Genomic DNA, 21706 nt, shown 5'->3' on the forward strand with positions numbered 1-21706 from the left:
CCTGCCACCTGTGTTCGAGTGGGTGTTTGGAGCTATAAGTGACTTTTTTTTTTTTTTTTTCACTGAGAAATACTTTCTATAGGCAGATGGCAGATTGTAACTGGGGATAGGATTCAGAATTTAGCCTAAGCAATAGTGACCCAAATGAAAACTTGGTTAGAGTGCTGGAGTACTACAAATTGTCAGTTATTTAAAAAGGTTTCTCAAATAAAAATAAATTTAACATATGGGGCAATCTGTTCCATCCCAGTTGGAGACATCACTTCCTATCCATTAGAAGCAGAAAAATAAATGTCATTACAGCATAAAGTCACTTTTGCAACAGCATAATCTAGTTCAGAGAGTGAGTTATAACCTTGCCTTACTCTGCAACACCTTTAATATTGGTTCATTGTTATCTGTTATCATTTTTTGCCCCTCTTAACTTCCTAAATCTCATTTGCCAGTGATACAAGGTTGAAAGTCCTTTGGGAGAGGAGTTGTTTGGTTTTGCTTAATAACTTTTTAATGGCTAACACAGCAGGATTTCTCAGTATCACTGTAGCTTCACTAGATGGAAACATTAAAGGTTTCTGGATAAGTAATCAGACTTGTACCGACAATGCCTTACTGGTTTATTTGTCTCCTTCTACTGGATTATGCCAGTGATGTCAAAGGACCTACTGAGCCTAAAATAAATATAACGCAGTGCACAATCAGAAATACACATTAATATGTTTTATCTAGTATGGCTTTCATGTGCAAGAGTACCTCTTATAAGGCATACCGGTATTTTTATGTTTTCTTATTCACTAGTAAGAGTTTAAATCTCATCAGCTGTAAAAAAACAAATGAGGAATTACTAGGAAAGGAAAGTAAATGCAAAATTCTTTGTTTGCATATTTATATGCTTTCCAACTCATGTTGTGCTATTTCTTGACTGTTATATGCAGTTTTCTTTCTTTCCCCAAAATAGCTGTGCTAACTTGGCTACAAAGAAGGGCCACGGTGATGGTTAAGGATAGACCTGCTTCCATTGAAGGAAGAACTGACCGAGTCATGTCTCTTCAGCCTGGAAGAGGTAAGGTGGCTGAGGGAACGTTATGACAGAAGTCTGTAAGATCCTAAGTTAGCACGGTGAGCTTGAACAGGACATGATTATTCACAAGCCCTCATACTTCCAGGCCAAGAAAGCAACAACGTGTTTGTCTAGTGGCTATCTTGGAAGAAATAAAGGGAAGTACAATGTACAGATAACTGCAGAACTCATTGCACGGCATGATGCGAGTGTCAGAAGTTTGCACTTGTTCAGAAGCTGTCATATATTCACAGAATAAAAATCTATCCAGGTTATTAAACACAATGATACCATTTCTGACTTGAGGTAGCAAAGGGCAGAACACTTACTTGAGGATATTACATGGGAAATATCAGCATAGGAAATATCCTATGCTCTGTTCTAGCTTCATAGACATGTGCTGCTGGCCACTGTTAGAGACAAGATGATGGGTGAGACAGATGTTCGATCAGAGGCAGTACAGCAGTTCAGGGTCTGAGATGTTCCACTACAGCCTGATTTGCCCAACTTGTGTCTTTCACCTTCACAACTCATATTTTTACTTCATCACTGGAGTGATGATTTTTGGCCTGATGTTGAGAGCCTCTGACTTTACACATCTTTGTGTAATTAGTGTAAATTAAATTGCGATTAGAAAACCCTGTTCATGCCCACGCATTTTCTGTAGCAATAAGCAACCTGCCCATAGTAACTCAGTGGCCAAAACGTCACTGAAAACTCAGAGGTTTCTTATATGCAAATGTTTAGCGAGCAGTGCCAGTGATTTAACTTCGGACTTGAGACATTTTGATGACCTGTTGTGTCAAAATTAGGAGCAATGAGATTGCTTTTTAAACTTTTTTAACAAAGCAAGTGTGCAGTATGTGCTCCTGACTCGTGTCTTCTTGTGTAAACTAGATACTTGTGTAATTGTAGGTGTAACGTACAGATGGACAACTGCCTTTAACGGATCAGCCCTGGGAAGTACAGCCATCATACATCAGTTTCTACAGACCTTTAGGTAGTTTCTCAGCTTATAATCTAATTTGAGGGGCTCAGAAGCATGAAGTTTTAAAATGTCACTTTAGTTACTTCGGTAGTTACAGCTGCTGAGGATCTGTTTGTCCAACTGCTTCCATGTTTCTCGCTTCTTTGCCTGAATCTTCTTCTGTGGGGTTGAAATCAGTAAAGTTCTGAAGTCACACCGTCGTGTTCTTGTCTAAAGGTTAGTCAGCAGTGATCAGGGCAGAAGCTATGCATGAGATTAACCCCCAGAGTTTCCTTGCCTTGCATCCAAGTTTACTTCTGCTGGTACCAGACTGTCCTTGAAGTTTGGAGTTGGGAAGAGGGGGGTTGTTTCTTTCCAGTAGCAAGTGTCAGAAATCCCAGTCATCTTCTCTTGCTTTCATTCTGCAATACCTTTTTCCTGTTTTAAGCCTTCTCCTTGTCCCTTTCTTCTTCTCCTTTTGAATGGACATTTACACTGGATACTGTCTATATCTCAACCTGCAGAAAGTTGAACTAAAGCTCCTGACTTCTTCTGGTGGGGTTTGCTTTGGTTGTTTTTTCCTCTTTCTTTTTATCTCCTACCCTTCATTCCCCCCTTGTTTGATGAGGAGGGATAAAAACCCCATCTTTGGGAACAGCAACACGCAGATCACAAATTGTTTCTGCTCCGGTTCTGGCAGTGCAGGCTGGGAGTCCCTGACTCGGGATGTCGAGAGGGACCTGACCTCTCCTGGAAGCCCAGTGGTGCAGTCCCTCACCTCTTTCGCTAACTCAAAGGACTTCCACACCTTCATGAACCAGACTAAGGTAACCTGCTTGCAGTACTGTCAGGAGCACATTTTATGTAGAGTTTTTAAGTCTGATGCAAATCACCCTTCCATTTCCTCCTCCTCCTTTGCCATCTAGAAGTGCCGTACAATAGATGGCTATCCCAGTCTGAGCTGTAATCCTGGAAGTTTTTTCTGACTTGAGTTGCTTTACAAAGTTAAAAAGAGAACAGCACTATTTATAAGTACATTATGTAAACACTAGCAACAGAGGTCCAGCTGCTTAGCATTCAATTAATTTAGTTCAGTCAATATTGCATGGTACATAGTTTTGTTTGCTCGTATTGTAAACACATCTTGCCCTTGAGCACTTATCTCATTTGACTAATTAAGATCTACTTCTAAGTGCTCCCATTTTGTTGCCAGGCAGGCTCCCTCAATTTCAGATACAGCTGTTGTACTCGGCGAAAAAGACATTTGAAATCCAGGTCCATCTGGTTTGTGCTCCATCGTGTCAGGCCAAAACCTGCTCCTGTTTAAGGCAGCAGGGCTGCTGCTTTCAGCAGGACTCGGACTGCAGATAAATGAGGATGTGTTGCGTTTCCTACTTATGCCAGCACGGCTTATGCAAGTACACCTTATATTCCTATGCAATATTGTGTTCTCCTTTTAAAATTGTAATTACTTAATTCAGGTGCTTAAATTTTTCAGAGGGGTTAACACAGATCTAAGCACAAGGCCAGTGTACTCGGGCTTTTTAGATAAACAATCATAGAATCATAGGGTTGGGATGAAATTTTCATGGTGGTCTGGGTCACTGTTCTGATGATGTAAGTAGCTGAATTTTCAATTCGTCAACAATTGTAGAATGATTTAAAGTTATACTGAGCCACACGAAAATTTTTCTTCAGACAAAATTAAGAGTAATTGCATGAAATAAAGTACTTTTCTAAACAATATTAATTTCAAATAAAAATGCCAACTATTTTGACTTTTGAAAACGAAATATTGACTCTTTTTAGAAAATATATTTTACAATGCACATGTACTGTGCATGTATTACGCTTTTTCTACGTGCATATTTCGCTAAAATAGTTACACATTACTGAATCGATACACTTCACTGGGGAAAAATCCTTGCCTGAAAAATACCATGTTGTTCTTTTTCACGTTGTCACAAGACCATGAAAGGAAATTTAGATTTGACTGTTGTTTTAAAACTTTGTCACCGATCCTCTTTACTTCTGTAACCATAGGTAAATGCTAATTCTGTACTGCCAAGAAACAGGAGCAAGAAAGTCCTATAAAGAACAAAAACTTAGGGAAAAGTACATCCATATCTGTACTTGGTAACAGATTTAGAGCTGTAACAGGAAAGAAAAAGGAGCTTCAGGCTGAATTCTAGTCTTGGTTCTACAGAAATGACTCCCATTGGTTATGAAGGTGGGATGGCGTTGGCTTCTGTGGGGGAATTTACCTCCACTAAGGCACTGAGATAAGCCACCATCATTTTCAACACCTTGACATACACTGCGGTTCACAGCTGGGCTAAGCAGTGCAAGCTCCCAGCATTTTTTGGGCTGCCTGTGCTGCTGAGGCTGATTTTGTGCTAGCAATGACTAGGAAGGAAATAGCAAAACTACAGTAGAAAATAGCAAAATTCTCTTACTGCTAAGCAAATATACACCACTTTTCATCTCTAGGCTTTAATGCTGTACAAAAACAATCCATCTCCATTTTGTAGGGAGACGTGAAGTGCCTAAAGGGGAAGTATAGAAGGAATATATCACAGTTTACCGACGTTGCATTATTAATTTTGCCCTATGTAGGGTATGCAGAGAAATGTTAGACCTTACTAGTGTGGTATGACTGTACAACTCTGGCCAATAATCAGAATTAAAAGGTTGCACGTTCCCTTGGGCGAAGAACAGGCTGGGTTCAGGAGCGGGATACAGTCCTGCACCGAGGAGTTGACTGGCTTCTTGGACACCAAGGTGTCCGTGATACTGCTATGGCTGCTGTTTTTCTTTAACCACTAAAGAATGAGCAGGGGATTTCGGCGGCTAAAAGCACAGGCTAAAGTCAAGGAAGAGGCTTTTTAGGTGGTTGATGTACAAAGTCTGCTTAGCGTCTGCAGCTTTGCGCGGAGGCAGGCATGCGGCACACACTCATTAGTGGACTAATATGAGGTGTTAACGGAAAAGCAGGTGCTCCACAGAGAGAGAAGGTCCAAGGTCTTACAATCAAAGGACACTGAATAATTTTCTGTGTGCCTCATCCTGTTGATACAAATTCCTGCCCATAGTAAGCGTGTGAAATGTTTGAATTACAGGTTCTGTTGCTTTGACCCTAACCGTGAATTCAAATAAGGCAGTCATGCTCTGTGTGGTTTGAATTAGAAATGGTAATATGTTAAATAACCATGTGTTTTCTCAGGAAGAACTCTCCGTAGGTAATTTAGCGTACATAGGCACTTATGGCATATAAATGAATGAGAATGGAGATAGATTGCAGAGGAGATTAGCCATACATTCCGAGTTAAAAGTAAGTCATTGAGAGTATGAGCCAAAATTGCGCCTCACCAGCAGGAACAGATATACTGGATAGCAATCTAGCAACCTTTAGATGCTGCTTCATTAGCTGGGATCTGTACATAGAGTTACTGTGCAGCCTTTCCATTTTCCCTGGCCATGAACACTCTGGCTATGCAGCCCTGATCCTGCCGCCCAGTGTGAAATGAATCGTCTAACTCAGTTTCCGCCCACATGCTGATGGAGAGTTGTCCCTTGTACAAAACAGGCTTGCACTCCAGCGGTAGCAGGTATTTGAAAGACAGAGGGAGGCAAACATGCACCTCTCTGCACGGATGGCTCCTGCGTGGCCAGGGAGGTCTGGGCCGGCAGTCTGGGAAACTTGGTGCTGCAATTTGGAAACCTGATGAACTGAGGACTGCCATTCACCGGAAAGGATAAATTCAGTGAAAAATCATATCAGTATGAATGAACTCTTTGAACACAACCGAAATGCTCAGTGTTTTCTTCTTGAAGTTTCCCACACACTGTGGTCTGCTCATAATGACCGTTTCTTTGTACAGGCTACTTAATGCTTGTTGCTTTAAGTTTATGAGGATGATAAATACATAAATAAAGCTGTTAGAAGTGGTAGCAGAAAGCCGATGGAGGAAGCATTAAGAATTTTTTCTGAAGGGATTCCATTCCATTCCCAGTTCTGCAGAGTAGATTCCTGAGGGCCGGAGGACTCATATGTAAGAATACTGCTGCTTAATAAAACTACTTCATGCTCATGTGGTGCCAGGTCAGGTAAGCAGTCTTTCCACACAGAGACTCGAGGCATTGTGTTTTGTCTATTTGTATTATTGCAATGCCAAGGAGCCATAGGTATAGATCAAGACACAGAATGGGCGTATATCATAGGCACTGAACAGAAAATTTCTGAAGATTTACAATATCTGTAAACGTGTATGTATCTGGGGCAAGGCTTCATTCTCACAAATTGAAATGGATCCACGAGTACCAGAATCTTCCGATTTGTTCTGGGTTTTGTTTGTTTTATACGGCAATTCGCACCTTGGCAGAAGACAAGTAAATACATAAAGTGTACTTATGGCTGTAACATCCTAGGACAATTGCATTATCTCAATGAACAATATGCCAGCTCTTCCAAAAATGGGATATGACCAGGTGCAGAGATTATTCTTCCTGCTGCTCTGACTGCAGAAATACAGACTTATTTAAGAGCACAGCTGTTTCCTAAGAAATCAACCCGTCCTCTAAACTCTTATTTTTAATAAGCAAGCCCAGCTTTTCCTTTTGCCATTCCCCTGGCCGGGGGCTGTCAGAGGCTGAGACCTGGTGAGGCTGTGCTGGAAAATGACTTGGCCCCAGCTTTCCTGTCCTCTGCAGTCACCAGGGCACAGCCTGGGCCTTGTATTGGTACCTCTGAGGCTCCTGAGATGGCAATAAAATGAGAAGAGCCGTTGGTGAGAATGACTCTGCGTACCTCTGTGTGCAACCAGATAGGTGACTTGGCTAATTTCATGTGGTCATGCACTGAAATTGAGTGTCAAGTATGTGCTATTAAAATCTACGCATCCATATGGAGGCAAGCCATCCATCTTTTTGAAATTAAAAAGGGAAAGTCATATAGTCTATACTATCAGCATCTGAGTAACTTCTAAATTTGTGTGCAGTGTAAAAATACATTGTGAAAGTAAAGTAACTGGTTTATAGTCCTCTGGGGAAAGGAATCTTTCCAAAGTGTGGAAACAGAGCAGTCACTGTGGCTTAACACTAGTGTAGTGTGAAGAATGAATTATTTTAGCTCAGTGACTGACTTAAAAGATGAGCAGTAAGGAATGACTTAAATTGAGCCAAAAATACATTTTCAATTTTGATGTGAAAAAAATGAAACATACAGTCCTATTTGGCTGATTTCTCAGTTTCAGTATCAACAAGCTATTTGTGAATCTGCCGCCCAGAGTATCTGAAACACAACTTGCTCAGCTCCACAGCTCTGTGCTAGTCCTTCTGTCCCCATCATGTTGAAATCTGCTGCTGTGGCTGCTTCTGCTGTAATTTTAAAACCACTCCTGTTTTGCTGTCCTCTGCAGCTCAAAAGGGTGGCATTTCGGCTCTGTCAGAAGTTAATGTGGATCTACAGATCGCTGTGTGCATGCAGAGTCTCCACGGGCGATCCTTCTGCGAGTGAATTTGCAGTGATACAAGCTCAGCATGTGTATTCTGCATAGGGTATACGGAGTGCCCTGGGGTGTATTATCTGAATGTCTTTAGAAATGATTGAAGTGTGTTTCAAATTGCAAAACGTGTTGCCCAGAGAGCAGTCACTTTGCTGTCCCAACGGGCAGTATATGGGATTACGCCAGCAGCCTGTGTGTGCTGATCTCCATTCCTGCTCTTGCTGGGATATTTCCTATGGTACTGTCTTGCTTGCTTTATGAGTGTGCTGCGATAAAGTGTGCTTTTCTGTTCTTCTAGTGTTAACTCTTCTTTTGCTAGGTTTTGCGGGAGCTAATTGCTTGAATATGGCATGTGATCCATGGCAGAGCCCTTGTGAAATAAGACGTTTTGTGTATGTCACAGAGCAAGCAGCAATGGGAGTACAGAAGAAGGCATGGATGGAGACCCAAATGGATGAATTGTGAATGCTGTGAATTGGATGAACTGCTACGAACCTCGTATCACTTATGGCTGACAGATTAAGTCAAGATGGGCAGGCAGGAACTCTTCTGTCTTTTGCATTCAGATAATCTCAGCCAGATCCCACTGTTTGAGTGATCTGAGTTTTGGAATGGATACCTCACGCTCTCTCTTCATAGTCCACCAAGTTTGAATGAAATTTAAGGCTGAGTATGTATTTCAGAGCAGTTAAAGGAATTGGCCAGAAGCAGAAGAGAGCTCTTATTCCCAGGGTTATGACGTAATAACCAGGGACAAGTCAAAGTGGAGAAAATGAGTTCCCCACCCCACCTGCAACGGTTTTCAGGGCCTGCGGGAAGCAACACATGTCGGGACAGGGGTTTATGGCTGACACGTCTTGTAGGAGAGCAGGGGAGCCCAACAGGCTCTTCATTTACAGATGTGGCAGAACCCAAGCAACTGTGGGGAGTGGGACCTGCCCTCATTAGAAACATCAGAAAGATGGAATCTCTTAAAAAAGGCATAGAGTTGAGCATCCTTTCAGCCTTTTTTTTTTAACAGGGAAGGGGCCCTGAAACTAGTTTTTAGAGTACTCTGAACAATGAGCTCCTTTGGGAGGGAAGAAACTGTGCCTTCTGTGGAAGCAATTTGATATGCTTGGTGAGAAGAAGCAGGATGAGACCAGGTGCCCTTTCAGTGGTTTTGGATACTGTAAGGAAAAGACATGAGTGGATCCAGCTCAAAGCTCCTGCTGCCTCAGGTACCAGCACAGTCATATTCATTAGTGAATTTTTATTGCCAGGCATGAATAAATTACTGGATATCTGGTGCCTGCAGACAGGCAAAGGAAAAGCTGTCTGGGAAAGCTTGGATTTAAGACAGGTTTTTCATCTCTAATAAAAATAGCCCTTTTCGTTTGAGGTGCAGGTTCTTACATCCTTGGTAGTTCAAATGCAATCATACCCTGGATCAATGCAATCTTGTCTCAAGCAGGGAGCTGTGATAAATCTGTTCAAATCTCATTCTGTCAGACCACTCTGTGCCAACACAGGTGATAATGAATGTTTAGGTCTGAACACAGTTGTTTTTTTTCTGGCAACAAACTATGTAGAGGTTCAAGCGGAGTATTTTATTGATTCACTTTAAGTTGGTTGCGCTTTCATCAAAGCATTACATATATTTAGTGTTAGGTCTATTTCTATGTGAAGCAGGGACAGCCATAAAAACAACAGAGTCAGTGCAGCATTGCCATTCTCTATACTGTAGCCAAATAAATGAATCTTCCTCTTTTCCCCAACTCGCTCTGTTCAGCTTTTTGTGGGCTTGTTCAGTTCTCTCCCAGACATGTGAAGTGGTTTCTAAAAGTGCTGCTGACAAGGCTAACGCATGGTTCGGTGTTGCAGCGTCGATCCCTGAATCATGCTGCAGCACCACAGTTGTCATAGAGACACAGACTTTTGAGACCAAAGGGACAGCTCGGATAATCTGCTCAGACCTGTTGTAAAACACATAGTAGCTTGGCAATGAGTAAATAACTTTGCCAAATTGGAGCGCAGCTGTGCCCTCCCTCTCCTGTGACAGTGGAACACATTTCACCTAGGTTTGGGGGATGCTGGAAGAAAAACCCCAAATGGGGATGTAATTTATTGTCAGAGTGGTGCTGTCAGCACATCTTTTTTCTGCTGAGTGAAAGCCAGGTGCAAGCATAGTCCACAAGGTCACACTGTGAGTGTGATACTGGTGACTTCAAAGGGACAAAGAGTATTAAAGTAACAACAGTGTCCCGTCTTATCTCCTAGGTGGTATGGCGCCGTCAGCACTGGTATTTGCAACGAGGGATGCTGGAGGGGGCAGCTGCGTGAGGTCAGAAGTCTCTGACAGACAAGTGCTGGGTGACTCAGCTGCAGCAGTTTGATGCTACTGTCCCCTGTTGTTTGCCTCCTCCTTTTGTCTGCTCTGTTATCAGCTGAGAGGCGTGTCTGCATCTCACCCATCGCCAGTCCAGAGCCTGCCACAGCTGCTGCCAGGGACAGTGGGCTTGTGCCAAGGCACTGGGTTGTGAATTGCCATAGCAGTTGTAGCCCTTGCCAGAGGCTACCTGGTACAGCTGAAATAACAGCTGGGGGATTTAACATTTTAAATTGCCAAGCTGATATCCATCAGAGCTCACGTGAGAGTGCCAAGCAGCCCGGGTAACCTCCAGCCAAGTATTAAGTCTCCTCTGTCCCAGAATATGCTAATCTGTGAGAAATGGATTGTTACAGATCCCAGCTCCACTGATGAAGCGGTTCCAGTTACAAAATCCCTTGATTTTATACACAGAAGTTTCCAGTGGCCATCACAGTATTAGAGACTGAAACAGGTGTAAAGCCTCTGATATGGCCTCCCCATCTGCCACTGCAGAATTTGGAATAAGGTGAACTGCTTGAGCAAAGCCATGAAAATGCGTGTGAAGGAACATGTGCAACCAAAATGCTCTCCTCCTCCTAAACGTATACATTTCTCTGGTTGTCAGCTATGCAGACACAGCTTCTGCAGTCCTGTAAGATAGCTCTGGGAAAGCTGGAAATGTAATTTTTTAATGAAAATAATCTGCTGGCTCAATATAAGCACATATTATCCCTGCATTGACTGCTCTGCTGGAGGGGTTTGATAATAGGGCAGCATTTGATTCTTTGTGCTCCTTTCCCATTCCTGTGTAGCACAGTAGTTTTGCTGCTATTTGCAGTGCCTAAAATTACTCACTGGTAAGTATTATTAAGGAATAACTCCTACCACTTTAGATTTTCAGGGATTGTCTTTGGCTAATTTCCACAGCATCCCTGTGAGGTGTAATGACTCACTGCCTTTCTGCTCATGAATACTGCTATGTTCATCTCTTCTTTGAGTAGCTTAAGAGCAATTCATCCGTGGGACTGCTTGGTTCCTCTGGAGTGTGCTCCTTCTGCAGTAGGAGTGAGTCTCCCTTTTTAAGGGAACTCAAGGGAGGGCCAGGTTGTGTGTGTGACAGTACTGGTGTGCTCTGCCACAGCTGTTGTGGATGCTCTGGGGAGCGCTGAGCTTGTGGAGGGGCAAATCTGTATCCAGCTTCCTGGGTTTAGGGCAGGACAGGGAGAGGACTCACCCACATGCCACCTTCCTACCACCTTTTAGGGATGAAGGAGATCCTGCAGCTCTCACATTGAGGGGGAGCACGGAAGGAAGGGGGGCAGTTTGCAGCAGCTTTCTGATCCACCCAGGGGCCAGCTACAGTCTGACCCTGGATGAATACGTGAGACTGAATTAAGGCAGAAGCAGACAGTACTTCAAACACAAGGAGACAGCATGGTGCAGCATGTAATGCTTATGAATCTGAGTGTAAAATCGTTAAACAACATGCTTTCCAAAGGATGCTGTTGAGGAAACCACTCGGCAGCCCTAGTGCCCTTGTACATGGAATTAGAACAGGTAGCAATCCTGATTTGCTCAGAAACTTCAAGGGTTTTTTAAAGGGGTTTTTAACAATGGTTTAAGGAACATGCAATCCATCTTGGCCACAGTCTAGTGTCTCAGCATTAGTTTATCTGTTAGGCTTTTGCTTGCTGTTTCTATTGCACAGTCATACTGCTTGCAACTGCACCTCCAGGTATGTGCCTCCCTGCGATCCATGCATTTATGTCTGCAGGAAAGTAGATCAATAACTACTGCTGCTTAAATGCACAATAGATGTTTTACATGCCCATGCAGACCTTTGACTTGGTATATTATTCAGCCTTTGCCTTTTTGCTTAAACTCCTAATTGTCATGTGCATTTTCTACAGGCATTAAACTCTCCCCATAAACATTTATCTTCATTTCTGAGTTAATTTACAGTGTTTCTGCTGATCAGCTCTAATTTAAAGGGTGGGGCTGATGAATGGGCCATCCACTTGGAACAAACATTTGAAACCACTAATAAAAAAGCAGACCGTGCGAGTTGCGGTGGTTTAATTGACAAAAATGGAGCCGTGCCAGTTTTCAGTAGCTGAAGATCAGACATGTTACTCCTATGTCAGATGACACGCTGCTGAGAGCTACTAGATTTAGGGCTATTAGTATTGCATAGATTTACACATCCATACAGGTCTTTTTGCTGTCTGTGTGTCCAGTTTAGTTTATTTCTTTCTGCATGCCTCAAGCTTGCAGCATTACTGGCAGCACCAAGTATAAAAATGCTGTTAAGGAACAAAGTTAGGATTAAAAGAAGGTCAGTGTTACTGTTATTATATCCCTGCTGAAGCCAAGAAGGCTGTAGGTAGCAGAAGAAGAAATTCAGTGGCAATGGCAACTTAGAGCACATCTCCTCAAAGTAGCGATTATCATTCAGTGCTGGTTTCCATGAACCGTACTGCTCTGGAAGCTGGTGCCACACGGGTTACACAGTATAAAAATGAACAAACCCACTGTCCAGTGCTTTGGAAATGGTCTGGCAGTGCACATAGCGCACAGTATCTCTCTAGCGGTGAGAGATGCTGCTTGCTGTTACACAGGCAGTTCCAGGATTGCTTAGTGATTACAGCACCACCTTCCCTCGTCCGTTTATTTAAGGAACACTTCTGCCCTGGGGTTTATTTAATTCCCGTCTCTCCCAAAATTGAGGTAGATAAGCCTTTCTTTAAAAGGAATATTTTTTAACCAAGAAAATGTTAACGACTTGATTTTCATCCTAGCTCTTTGAAGATTTGTATACTGGCACAACAGAAAGCTGAATCGCTGAAGTGCGATGCAGGAGCTGGAAGGAGAGGCTGAGGGTGGGAATCTCATAAACTGGTCCCATCATGGAAGTAAACGTCACATGCCGAATGCATGTGGGACTAACAGAGAGGCAGTAGTCACGGTTATCACCTCTTTATTCACCCTCTCCACTCTGCCCCCTGGTAGCTTTCAAGGGGATTAACAGGTACTACTAAGTGCTGAGGAGAATTGGCTCACTTGTACTCAAATGCCTAAGGGAGAAGTAGGCAGCTCTTCAGAACCCTGTTCTTCTGCCAGGTACATGAACAGCAACTTTCAAGGGTTTTAGACATGCAGGGAAGAAAAGCTGTGGTGCATTAGAAGGTATATTTTAGGTGGAGAGTAATCAAAGATGCCAGTGCTCCTGAGACATCTACTACCTGTGGGCTTTTGGTAGCTGGTAAGCATGTTTGTGCTTTTGGGAAGTCGCGCAGTTGTTAGGAGAACTCACCTAAATACTCATGAGAAGTAATGCACTCTGCCAATTTTTGGCCTGTTTGCAAATTGTGAATAAAGATTTTGTTGATTTCTTTGGATCAGCTCAACAAGTATTAACAAATCAACATACATATATTTGGAGACATGAATCATTTATAGCGAGTGTTCAAAAGGTCTGAAAAGCAATTTTCTTTTGGGGATGTGTAACTGGCCACACGGGTGATATGGTATTCTCTCATCCCTGATTGTGTTAGCATTTTAATTGCTTATTCCTTCTGATGTTCATTTTGATTCGTGATGAGGTCTCAGTGGTAGTATCTCAGTCCATTCTCACTGAGCATTCATCCCTGCAAAGCTTTGTTTATGTGAAAGCCTGGGAATAAAGAGGTATGAGCCGGCCAAGTACCAGCCTAGTTTCATTATTTGGGCTGCTAGCTGACAAATGCTCACGTAGGTTGATCAGCTTTAGTCATGATTGGGCTGGAGACTTCAAATCAACTATCTCCCACCAAATAAATTCCAGCATGAATTCAGTATGAAGGCAATTTCAGTTTAAAGTCACCCATTTTGATTGCTGTGGTACTGTGTATATATATATCCATTTCCTCTGCTGATCAGGTAGAAAAGTTACTGAAGAGATGTGTTATGCACTTTATTTTGAAAATTAAGAAATGAGTCCTTCTCCAAATGCATCCATTCTATGTCCTGTTAAGTTTAAGCTGGAAGATGAGCAGAGCAGCAGCAAGCAACATCAAGAAAACCGTTTTGTGCCAGATAAGGCAGGGAACTGCAAGGCACAAGGATGAGCATGACAACTATGTGGCTTAAGGAGCGGCTCTGGAGGTCCCGTAAGGTGGTGGATTATGAGACTTGGCCAGAGTTTGCACTAGCAGAAAGTAACTGGGGAGATCAGTAGGGTGGTGGGAAGCGCTGGAAAAGAGGTTACGATTCCCTACAGCCTCTGCTTCTCAGGAATGAGAAGAAAATGTCTGTATGTGTGTGCCTATACAGGGGTGTGGGTTTGTGGTGCTTCAGTCAGCTTAGAGCAATGTAGGTACGGATGGGGCTGACTGAAAGCAGATGTACAGGGAAAGTTAATGCATATTGGTCTAACATAAATATTCTTGTGTTACGTGGACCTGGCCCAGCTTGCCACGCTACTGCGCCTGTTGTGGGGTGTTTATTATGGTGCATAACCAGTATGTCCTTCCAGAGACTTGTACATGTCCAACAGGGAACAGAAAATAAGCTATTGCGGTGACTCGGGATGGCAGCTACTGAGGTGCTTCACGGGGAGCCTTGGCAACACTATCTCCCCGCTTCTCTTTCTGAGATGTCTGCCTGCAGTGGCAAAACGCTAGGATCTTAAAAATAATAAACACCATTTTTGAGTCTCTGAAGAAATAAATGAGCAGGTTCTGCTCAGACAATGCTCTCTAGTAAAAATAATTTTCATGAAGCCTACTGTGAGTGTTTACTTGATTGAAATCTTTTGCTGGTGAAATAAAGGTTTGTTGTTTTCAACCTGGCAGAGAATTTCTAAAATCACTATAAAATGACATTCCATGAAAAGGAGCAAAAGCAAATAATTCTTGGGGAAACATTTCAAGATTCTTACCAAACAATTTAAAATCTAAATGAAAAGCTGCACCTCCAGCGACTTATATTAAGGCTGATATTGATTATGCACTTACAAAGAAAGAAAATACTTCATTATGGAGAGTAATTTTGAAGGTATGTGCCCATTTCAATGCTTTAAATAAAGCAACTTTCTGGTGCCATCAAGTAGAAATTATAAACAAGTATAAACATTGGGCTGAGAGCCCATCGTGTCTCTCATCAGTGCTCTAGAGTGACTATGCTTTTTTCAGTGCCTGACAATCGCCACCTCACAGATATGTTGAGATATATTACATTTATGCGTATACAACTGAGGAAAACCTCCTCAGTTCAGAATAAATTGAAATCTTTCCCAGCAACACTTCCTAAGGCTCAAAGTGATTTTGTCTTCTTTGGTTTAGACTCATTTATTTTATATTTGTGTTACAATACTATTAAACTATTTATACATGAATATTCCATTGTTTTGACACTGTGAAAAGTTTTTATTTGTCAAATCTAAGCAACTGAAGACTAAGGGAATCCTTTTGGAAACTGTGAGGTTTTGGGGAGTTTAACCTCTTTTCAGTCCACAGAAGAATCTTGTATCATGAGTTTCTGCACAATGAACATTGTACTTTCAGGACTTCTGAGAAACTTTTATTTCCTTGAATGTGATGTGCTACAAACAATGAAAATGTTGCTTTTGCTGATGACATAGGTATTAGGAAATTATTTTTCTTAATCCTGCATCAGCTTGTGTCTCTGTTTGTTTAGCACTTCAAACTATCCATCAAAGCAGAAGTTCAAGTGCTAAAATTGTTCTTTCCCTGCAGCAAACTGAACAGTGTGTGGGGAAATCTGCTGGTCCTTTCTAGAACCTCATACTTGAGAGAGAAGTATTATTAAAAAAAAAAAAAGATCGCTTAACTCTAGCAATGCAAGAGTGGTAATGTGAAAAATGGAAATTCTTCTAAAACTGTCTCCTGGTTTGGGGTGAGCAAAGCCAACCCTCGGTTCAGTGACAGGCCCTTGCGCACACTTGTTGCTATGGCAACCGGGGGTCAGCTGACTCGGGTGTTTACCCTGTGGAGGGGTCACACCTGTGGACAGGTCAGGTGACCCCAACTGACCAATCAGGTGTTCCATCCCGGCTGCCTGCTCAGTATAAAAGCTGAGGGACGCGAGGGGTCGGGTTGGCTCCTCTCCTGGGATTCTGGCCTGAGGGCTCTCCTCCTTTGGATCTCCTCCAGTGGGCTTTTCTCCCATGGGCTGGTTTTGTTTAATTTCTTTATCAATGATCTGGATGAGGGGATTGAGTGCACCCTCAGTAAGTTTGCAGATGACACCAAACTAGGTGGGAGAGTTGATCTGCTTGAGGGTAGGAAGGCTCTACAGAGGGACCTGGACAGGCTGGATTGATGGGCCAAGGCCAACTGTATGAGGTTTAATAAGGCCAAGTGCTGGGCCCTGCATTTCAGTCACAACAACCCCAAGCAATGCTACAGCTTGGGGAAGAGTGGCTGGAAAGCTGCCCAGCAGAAAAGGACCTGGGGGTGGTGGTGGATGGCCAGCTTAACATGAGCCAGCAGTGTGCCCAGGTGGCGGAGAAGGTCAACCGCATCCTGGCTTGCATCAGGAATAGCGTGGCCAGCAGGAGCAGGGAAGTGATTGTGCCTCTGTACTCGGCACTGGTGGGGCCTCACCTCGAGTACCGTGTTCAGTTCTGGGCCCCTGTGTACAAGAGGGACATTGAAGTGCTGGAGCATGTCCAGAGGAGAGCTGCCAGGCTGGTGAGGGGTCTGGAGACCAGGTCATATGAGGAGAGGCTGAGGGAGCTGGGCATGTTTAGCTTGGAGAAGAGGAGGCTGAGGGGAGACCTCATGGCCCTCTACAACTACCTGAAAGGAGGTTGGAGAGAGGTGGGTGTTGGCCCCTTCTCCCAGGTGAATAATGACAGGACCAGAGGAAATGGTCTGAAGCTGCGGCAGGGGAGGTTTAGATTAGATATTAGGAGGAATTACTTTACTGCAAGAGTGGTCAGGCACTGGAACAGCCTGCCCAGGGAGGTGGTTGAGTCACCATCCCTGGGAGGTGTTTAAGAAACGTCTAGATGTGGCACTTCAGGGCATGCTCTAGTGACAGAGATTGTAGGGGTTTGGTTTTTGGTTTTTTTGTGTGTGTATGGTTGGACTTGATGATCTCAAAGGTCCTTTCCAACCATGAAGATTCTATTACTGCTTCTTCGGTGGCTCTCTGTCTTCAATGACTGAAATCTGAGGAGGATCCCGTCAGCTCACCTGCCTTTTGATCCTGATCAGTGTGTTCCAGTTCCCATTTGTCACTGAGTCCAATCTGGAACTTCCCCAGTGCCTGCCAGTGACATTTCCCTGGGAGCTTGGTGCAGTTTTTGTATATTTATGTATATTGTATCTATTTCATTATTTCCTTTTTATATTTTATTATTAATATTTCATTAAAGTAGTTTAGTTTTTTTCTAAACTCACAAATCTCTTTATCTCTCTTCTTTCTCTCCTTGGAGCGAGAGGTGGAGGAGAGCATCTGTTGTCTTGTCATTGGCCAACCCAGCCCAAACCACGACAAACTGCTGCATTATTTTGCCTTGGACTCTATGTAGTCTTAACCAGTTTGTTTAGACAGACTGCTCTGTGGTCAGTGGCAGCAGCTGGTTTCACCAATGACAGAATAAAAATCCTTTTAAAAAACCTTGATAGGATTTCTTGGAAGACTAGCATCATAAAAAGTATAAAGACTATGTTAATGACAAAAATTTGCAAGGGCACACCTCGATCCTGTCCTTGTGGAAGACGACGGCAAAGCTCTCATTAACCTTGGTGCAGAAGGATCGAGTTGTTTTCTTTTATAACCTACAAGTGTTTTCGTAAGAGTAATTGATCAATCCTCCCACAACCATGTAGGGCAGATGTTAATCTTGATGTTAGAGATGAATGCACTGAGGTAAAGTAATTCATTCAGGTTCTGCAGTGATTAGGCACTGAAGATGGACAGTGCTCCGCTGTCCTCTGGTCTAATCATCAAGAAATGCTTTTCTCCCTTCCTCAACAAGAGATTTTGAAAGACATCTTACAAGCTTGGATCAACCAATATTCTGAATTAAACACATTTTGACTTATGTATTATAGAAATATATTGGGTATATTCAGTGTGCAAGCTCACTGGACAGAGTTTTGAACAACTTGCTCCTGTTTTATCTAACCTGTGAATGTCTTTCAATCCACAGCTGTCATTTGGCCAACCCTCTCCCTCCAGTAACTTACAACTTTCAATTTCTAGTGTGCAATTTTGTTCATCCAGAGGATATCTGCGTAGATCCATCATGCAAGCAGCTGTTGTTGTGATCCTGTAAGAGAAAAGTGAAAAAAATGATGAGGTTTTCCTTGTTTGAGAAGGCAAGATTTTCTACAGTGGCTTTTCTGTTTGTTTAAATACAGAATGGTTATGCACATGGATTCCTGGCATACAGGCTTTGCATAGCTTGTGAAGCGTGATTAAATAATTTATACAGCAGAATATACTGGTTACAGTATAAAGCATCATAACATATGCTGAATATTGTAGAGCAGCATTTTGACTGAAATCTTTACGTGCAAAAGCATACAGTGTTCTGAAGAACATTTAGTGAGATTTCTACTTGGACATCTTATTTTTAATGTTCTTAATTGTTTTGGAAATTGTTTTGCAAATTGTTTTATTTATAATTCGTACTGCTGATAGCTTCCTTTTTTCATTTTGTTGTCACCTACTGCTGTTTTAATTTTGTCTGATAGATATGTGCATTTTCATCCTTGCTGTGGAAATATTGGTAATATCTGATTCATTATTTTAATGGTTTTGTAATCAGTTTATCATTAACTATGATAATTGAAAATCATCTCTTAAAAATGGCATGATGCATTCCAGCACTTGTGAAATATAATATTGCACGGTGGTTACTTAATGAACAATGAGAGTAGCTATGATGTAGGCTGGATCTTCCAGATCATTGCTCCTTCAGGAGGGCATGTGAGTTGATATTTGGTATTCTGCTGAAGGTATTCTCCAAAGCCTAAGCTCTTTGGCAAGGCAGTTCCTCTCCTTTTGTTAGACCATAAATTAGAGAGCATCTAAGCAAATATTTGCTGATAAGCCTGTGACACTTGGGAGGAAGGATGAGTGACTGTGTGAGGATAGGGGTCAAATTATAGCTTCTTTTAAAGTTTCCTTTAAGACAGACACTCATAGTGGTACTTTCAAACTCACAGAAGTGAGTTATCACCTGCATTTGCCTTTTTTTTGTGATTGATGGGTTCTTAAATACTTATAAAACTTCTGAAGTTGTGAATGGGCAAACTTGGCTTGTAATCTTATTGGTGTCTCTCTCCCTCTCTCAAAAAATTCCTGAGAAAGGCAGATAACCTCTTTTTTTGATATGGATTGTTAATTAATGTCACAGGAACACATCTGGAGATTTTATTTTTGATGTGCTGAAAGTCAAGCACACGAACCTGCTGTATTGGGATGATAATTCTTGCTGTCACAGAACTGACAGAATTAAAAGAAAAAAAATCCACATGCTCATGCCTTTACTGTGACATGCTTCAAATTATCCTAAGTCTACAAAATCCATCTGTCTACCTGTGTATAAGGGCCATCTAGCAAGTGCTGTTGTGAGAACTACTCTAGAATATTGTGTAAAGTACTATGGAAATGGTATATTTATGCTTTTCCTCAGGCCGATTTTTGTCATGTTAAATTGAATTGCATGTGTCTTAACGGGTTTTGCATTTGTCATAGAAAAGGTTAAGGGCTTTAGCAGAGTTAGGACTTCATTTAGTTTAGCCATGTACCAAATATACCTTACTGAGAGGCAGTAATCATTTGTCAGGTGCCTACTTAATAACGCTTAAGATCATACATAAAAAGATGCTAATATTAGTCACAGTGAAATGATTTTTAATGAAGGTTTCATAGGGTAATGCTTTGTTCCCAATTCATAAGTCAGCCTCTATGGTAATTTAGTTTACCTATATCAACCAGATTTATTTCAGTCTGTACAGAAGTAGAAGCTGACATAGTGTTTCCTGGACCACAGAGTTACAGTGGGCAGCTATTTCCTAACAGCCAGTGTATCTGCACTGCTGACTTCTGCAGTTTTGCATATCCTACATAAGCTACATAAGCAGTAGCAATTTGTTATTCTTTATAACATCAATACAAAATAACTGTGCAGTAGTAAATAATGCAGTCGTCGTATACCTGAGATTTAAAGATTCCACATAATTATTTTTTTCCTAACATTGTAATTCTGACACCTGTATTGTCTTCTCGCTCTTTGTACAGTTTTTGGTGCGCTGGTTGGTTTGGTGTGTCTGATCACTGCTACAATCCGAGAACAAAAATGAATGTATGTTGTGTTATGACACTGCACTTGTAATTGCAGGTATGGTCAGGAATTAAATACTTGGATCATGCAGAAGAAAGATAATAAACCCTTAGTACTGGTTTCTGTTAGCAGTAAGTGATCCAAATCATAGAATCATAGAATGGTTTGGGTTGGAAGGGACCCCAAAGATCATCTAGTTCCAACCCCCTGCCATGGGCAGGGACACCTCCCACTAGACCAGGCTGCTCAAAGCCCCATCCAGCCTGGCCTGGAACACCTCCAGGGATGGGGCATCCACAGTTTCCCTGGGAAGCCTGTTCCAGTGTCTCACCACCCTCATAGTGAAAAATTTCTTCCTGATATCTAATCTAAATCTGCCCTCTTCCAGTTTGTCCTGTCAATCTGCCTAGCCTGTCTATTGGTAATTTTTTATCCTTCATCCTTGTTAAATCACTCCTTGTGTCTATGCTACAGGGAAAGGTAAACCAGAAGCACTTAATCTATGTTCTCTGCTTCCCTCAGCTCTGTTTTGCATTCCCTGTAGGTCCTGTAAGGCAGTCTCCGTACTTTGGGGAAAGTCAAAGGTGGTGGTGGGGAGCAGCTCCCCCCGCCCTGACTCTTTTAACCCTGCTAAAGGTTAGCCCTAAGGCTGCTGCAGCTCTCGGGTGCAACAGCAAGCAGTTGCTTCCAGGGAAGAGGGGAGTGACAGGGTTTTAGCTGAAGCTTGCAGAGACAAGATCTGCACAACATGAGATGGGAAGGACAACTGGAGACTATTGTCAAGCAGGTAGTGGAGGGCAGCTGCCAAGAAGCCTGAAGCTTGTGGTTTCCAGCAGCAGAAGAAAGGATCCTGCTTCATCTGTAGATCCGCAGCTTTGGAAGTGGTACAGAGCCCTGGGCAGGGGGAATGACGAACAAGGATTCGTCCAAGGATTTTTCAGAGCCAGCTGAGCCTGGGCTGCCCGTGTGAATGGGAAAAGGCAGGCGGTACCTGCTGGAGGCTGCTCGCTGAAGGGGAGGGAGGCACCAACCTGCCAATACAAGGTGGTGCCTCCTAAAGCTGGAGGTGCTTGAACTTTATTGGGAATCTCAGGCTTCCTTGAAAACAGCTGCTTGTAATTGCTTCAGGATCCAGCAACATTCATTACGGGTAGTTCATAAATCTACCTTTCAAGCATTGCTTTCTCCCTCATGATAGATCTTAGCTGTGTAAAATTTTTAATGGCACTATGCTCTTGATAACCATGAAACTTGTTTGAGGAGATAAATTAAACCCAGATGCAATCATGATAATTGCTGTCTCGATTAAAAAAATAAAATCTGTTATTATAAATAAAGTAAAATCCCAAACCTGTTACTGGCAGCACTTCCTCAGTGGAGAGAGTAACTGATGGCTTGCACATGCACCAGAAGCTTAAAAATGAAGACATTCAAATGCAGAATACAAGGGTGTAATGGCAGGAAGGGGAATGCAATAGTCTGAAGATAGGGCAAAGCTGCAATAAATCTGTGTTCAAGAGGATTA

The 21706-nt window shown here is 42.4% G+C and overlaps 1 protein-coding gene across 2 annotated transcripts in view; it reads right to left on the reverse strand.

The window, feature by feature from the left end:
• Window positions 1-21706, reverse strand: part of GABRB1 (gamma-aminobutyric acid type A receptor subunit beta1) — a 135923-nt gene that overhangs the window by 15445 nt on the left and 98772 nt on the right. For both annotated transcript variants that reach the window (XM_054204073.1, XM_054204074.1), the window contains one exon: window positions 18077-18159. In XM_054204073.1, coding sequence (XP_054060048.1) covers window positions 18077-18159 — 83 coding nt within the window. The remainder of the gene's footprint in view (window positions 1-18076; window positions 18160-21706) is intronic.

This window comes from Rissa tridactyla, chromosome 5 (genome assembly GCF_028500815.1).
Source record: "Rissa tridactyla isolate bRisTri1 chromosome 5, bRisTri1.patW.cur.20221130, whole genome shotgun sequence".
In the NCBI taxonomy this organism is placed as follows: Eukaryota; Metazoa; Chordata; class Aves; order Charadriiformes; family Laridae; genus Rissa; species Rissa tridactyla.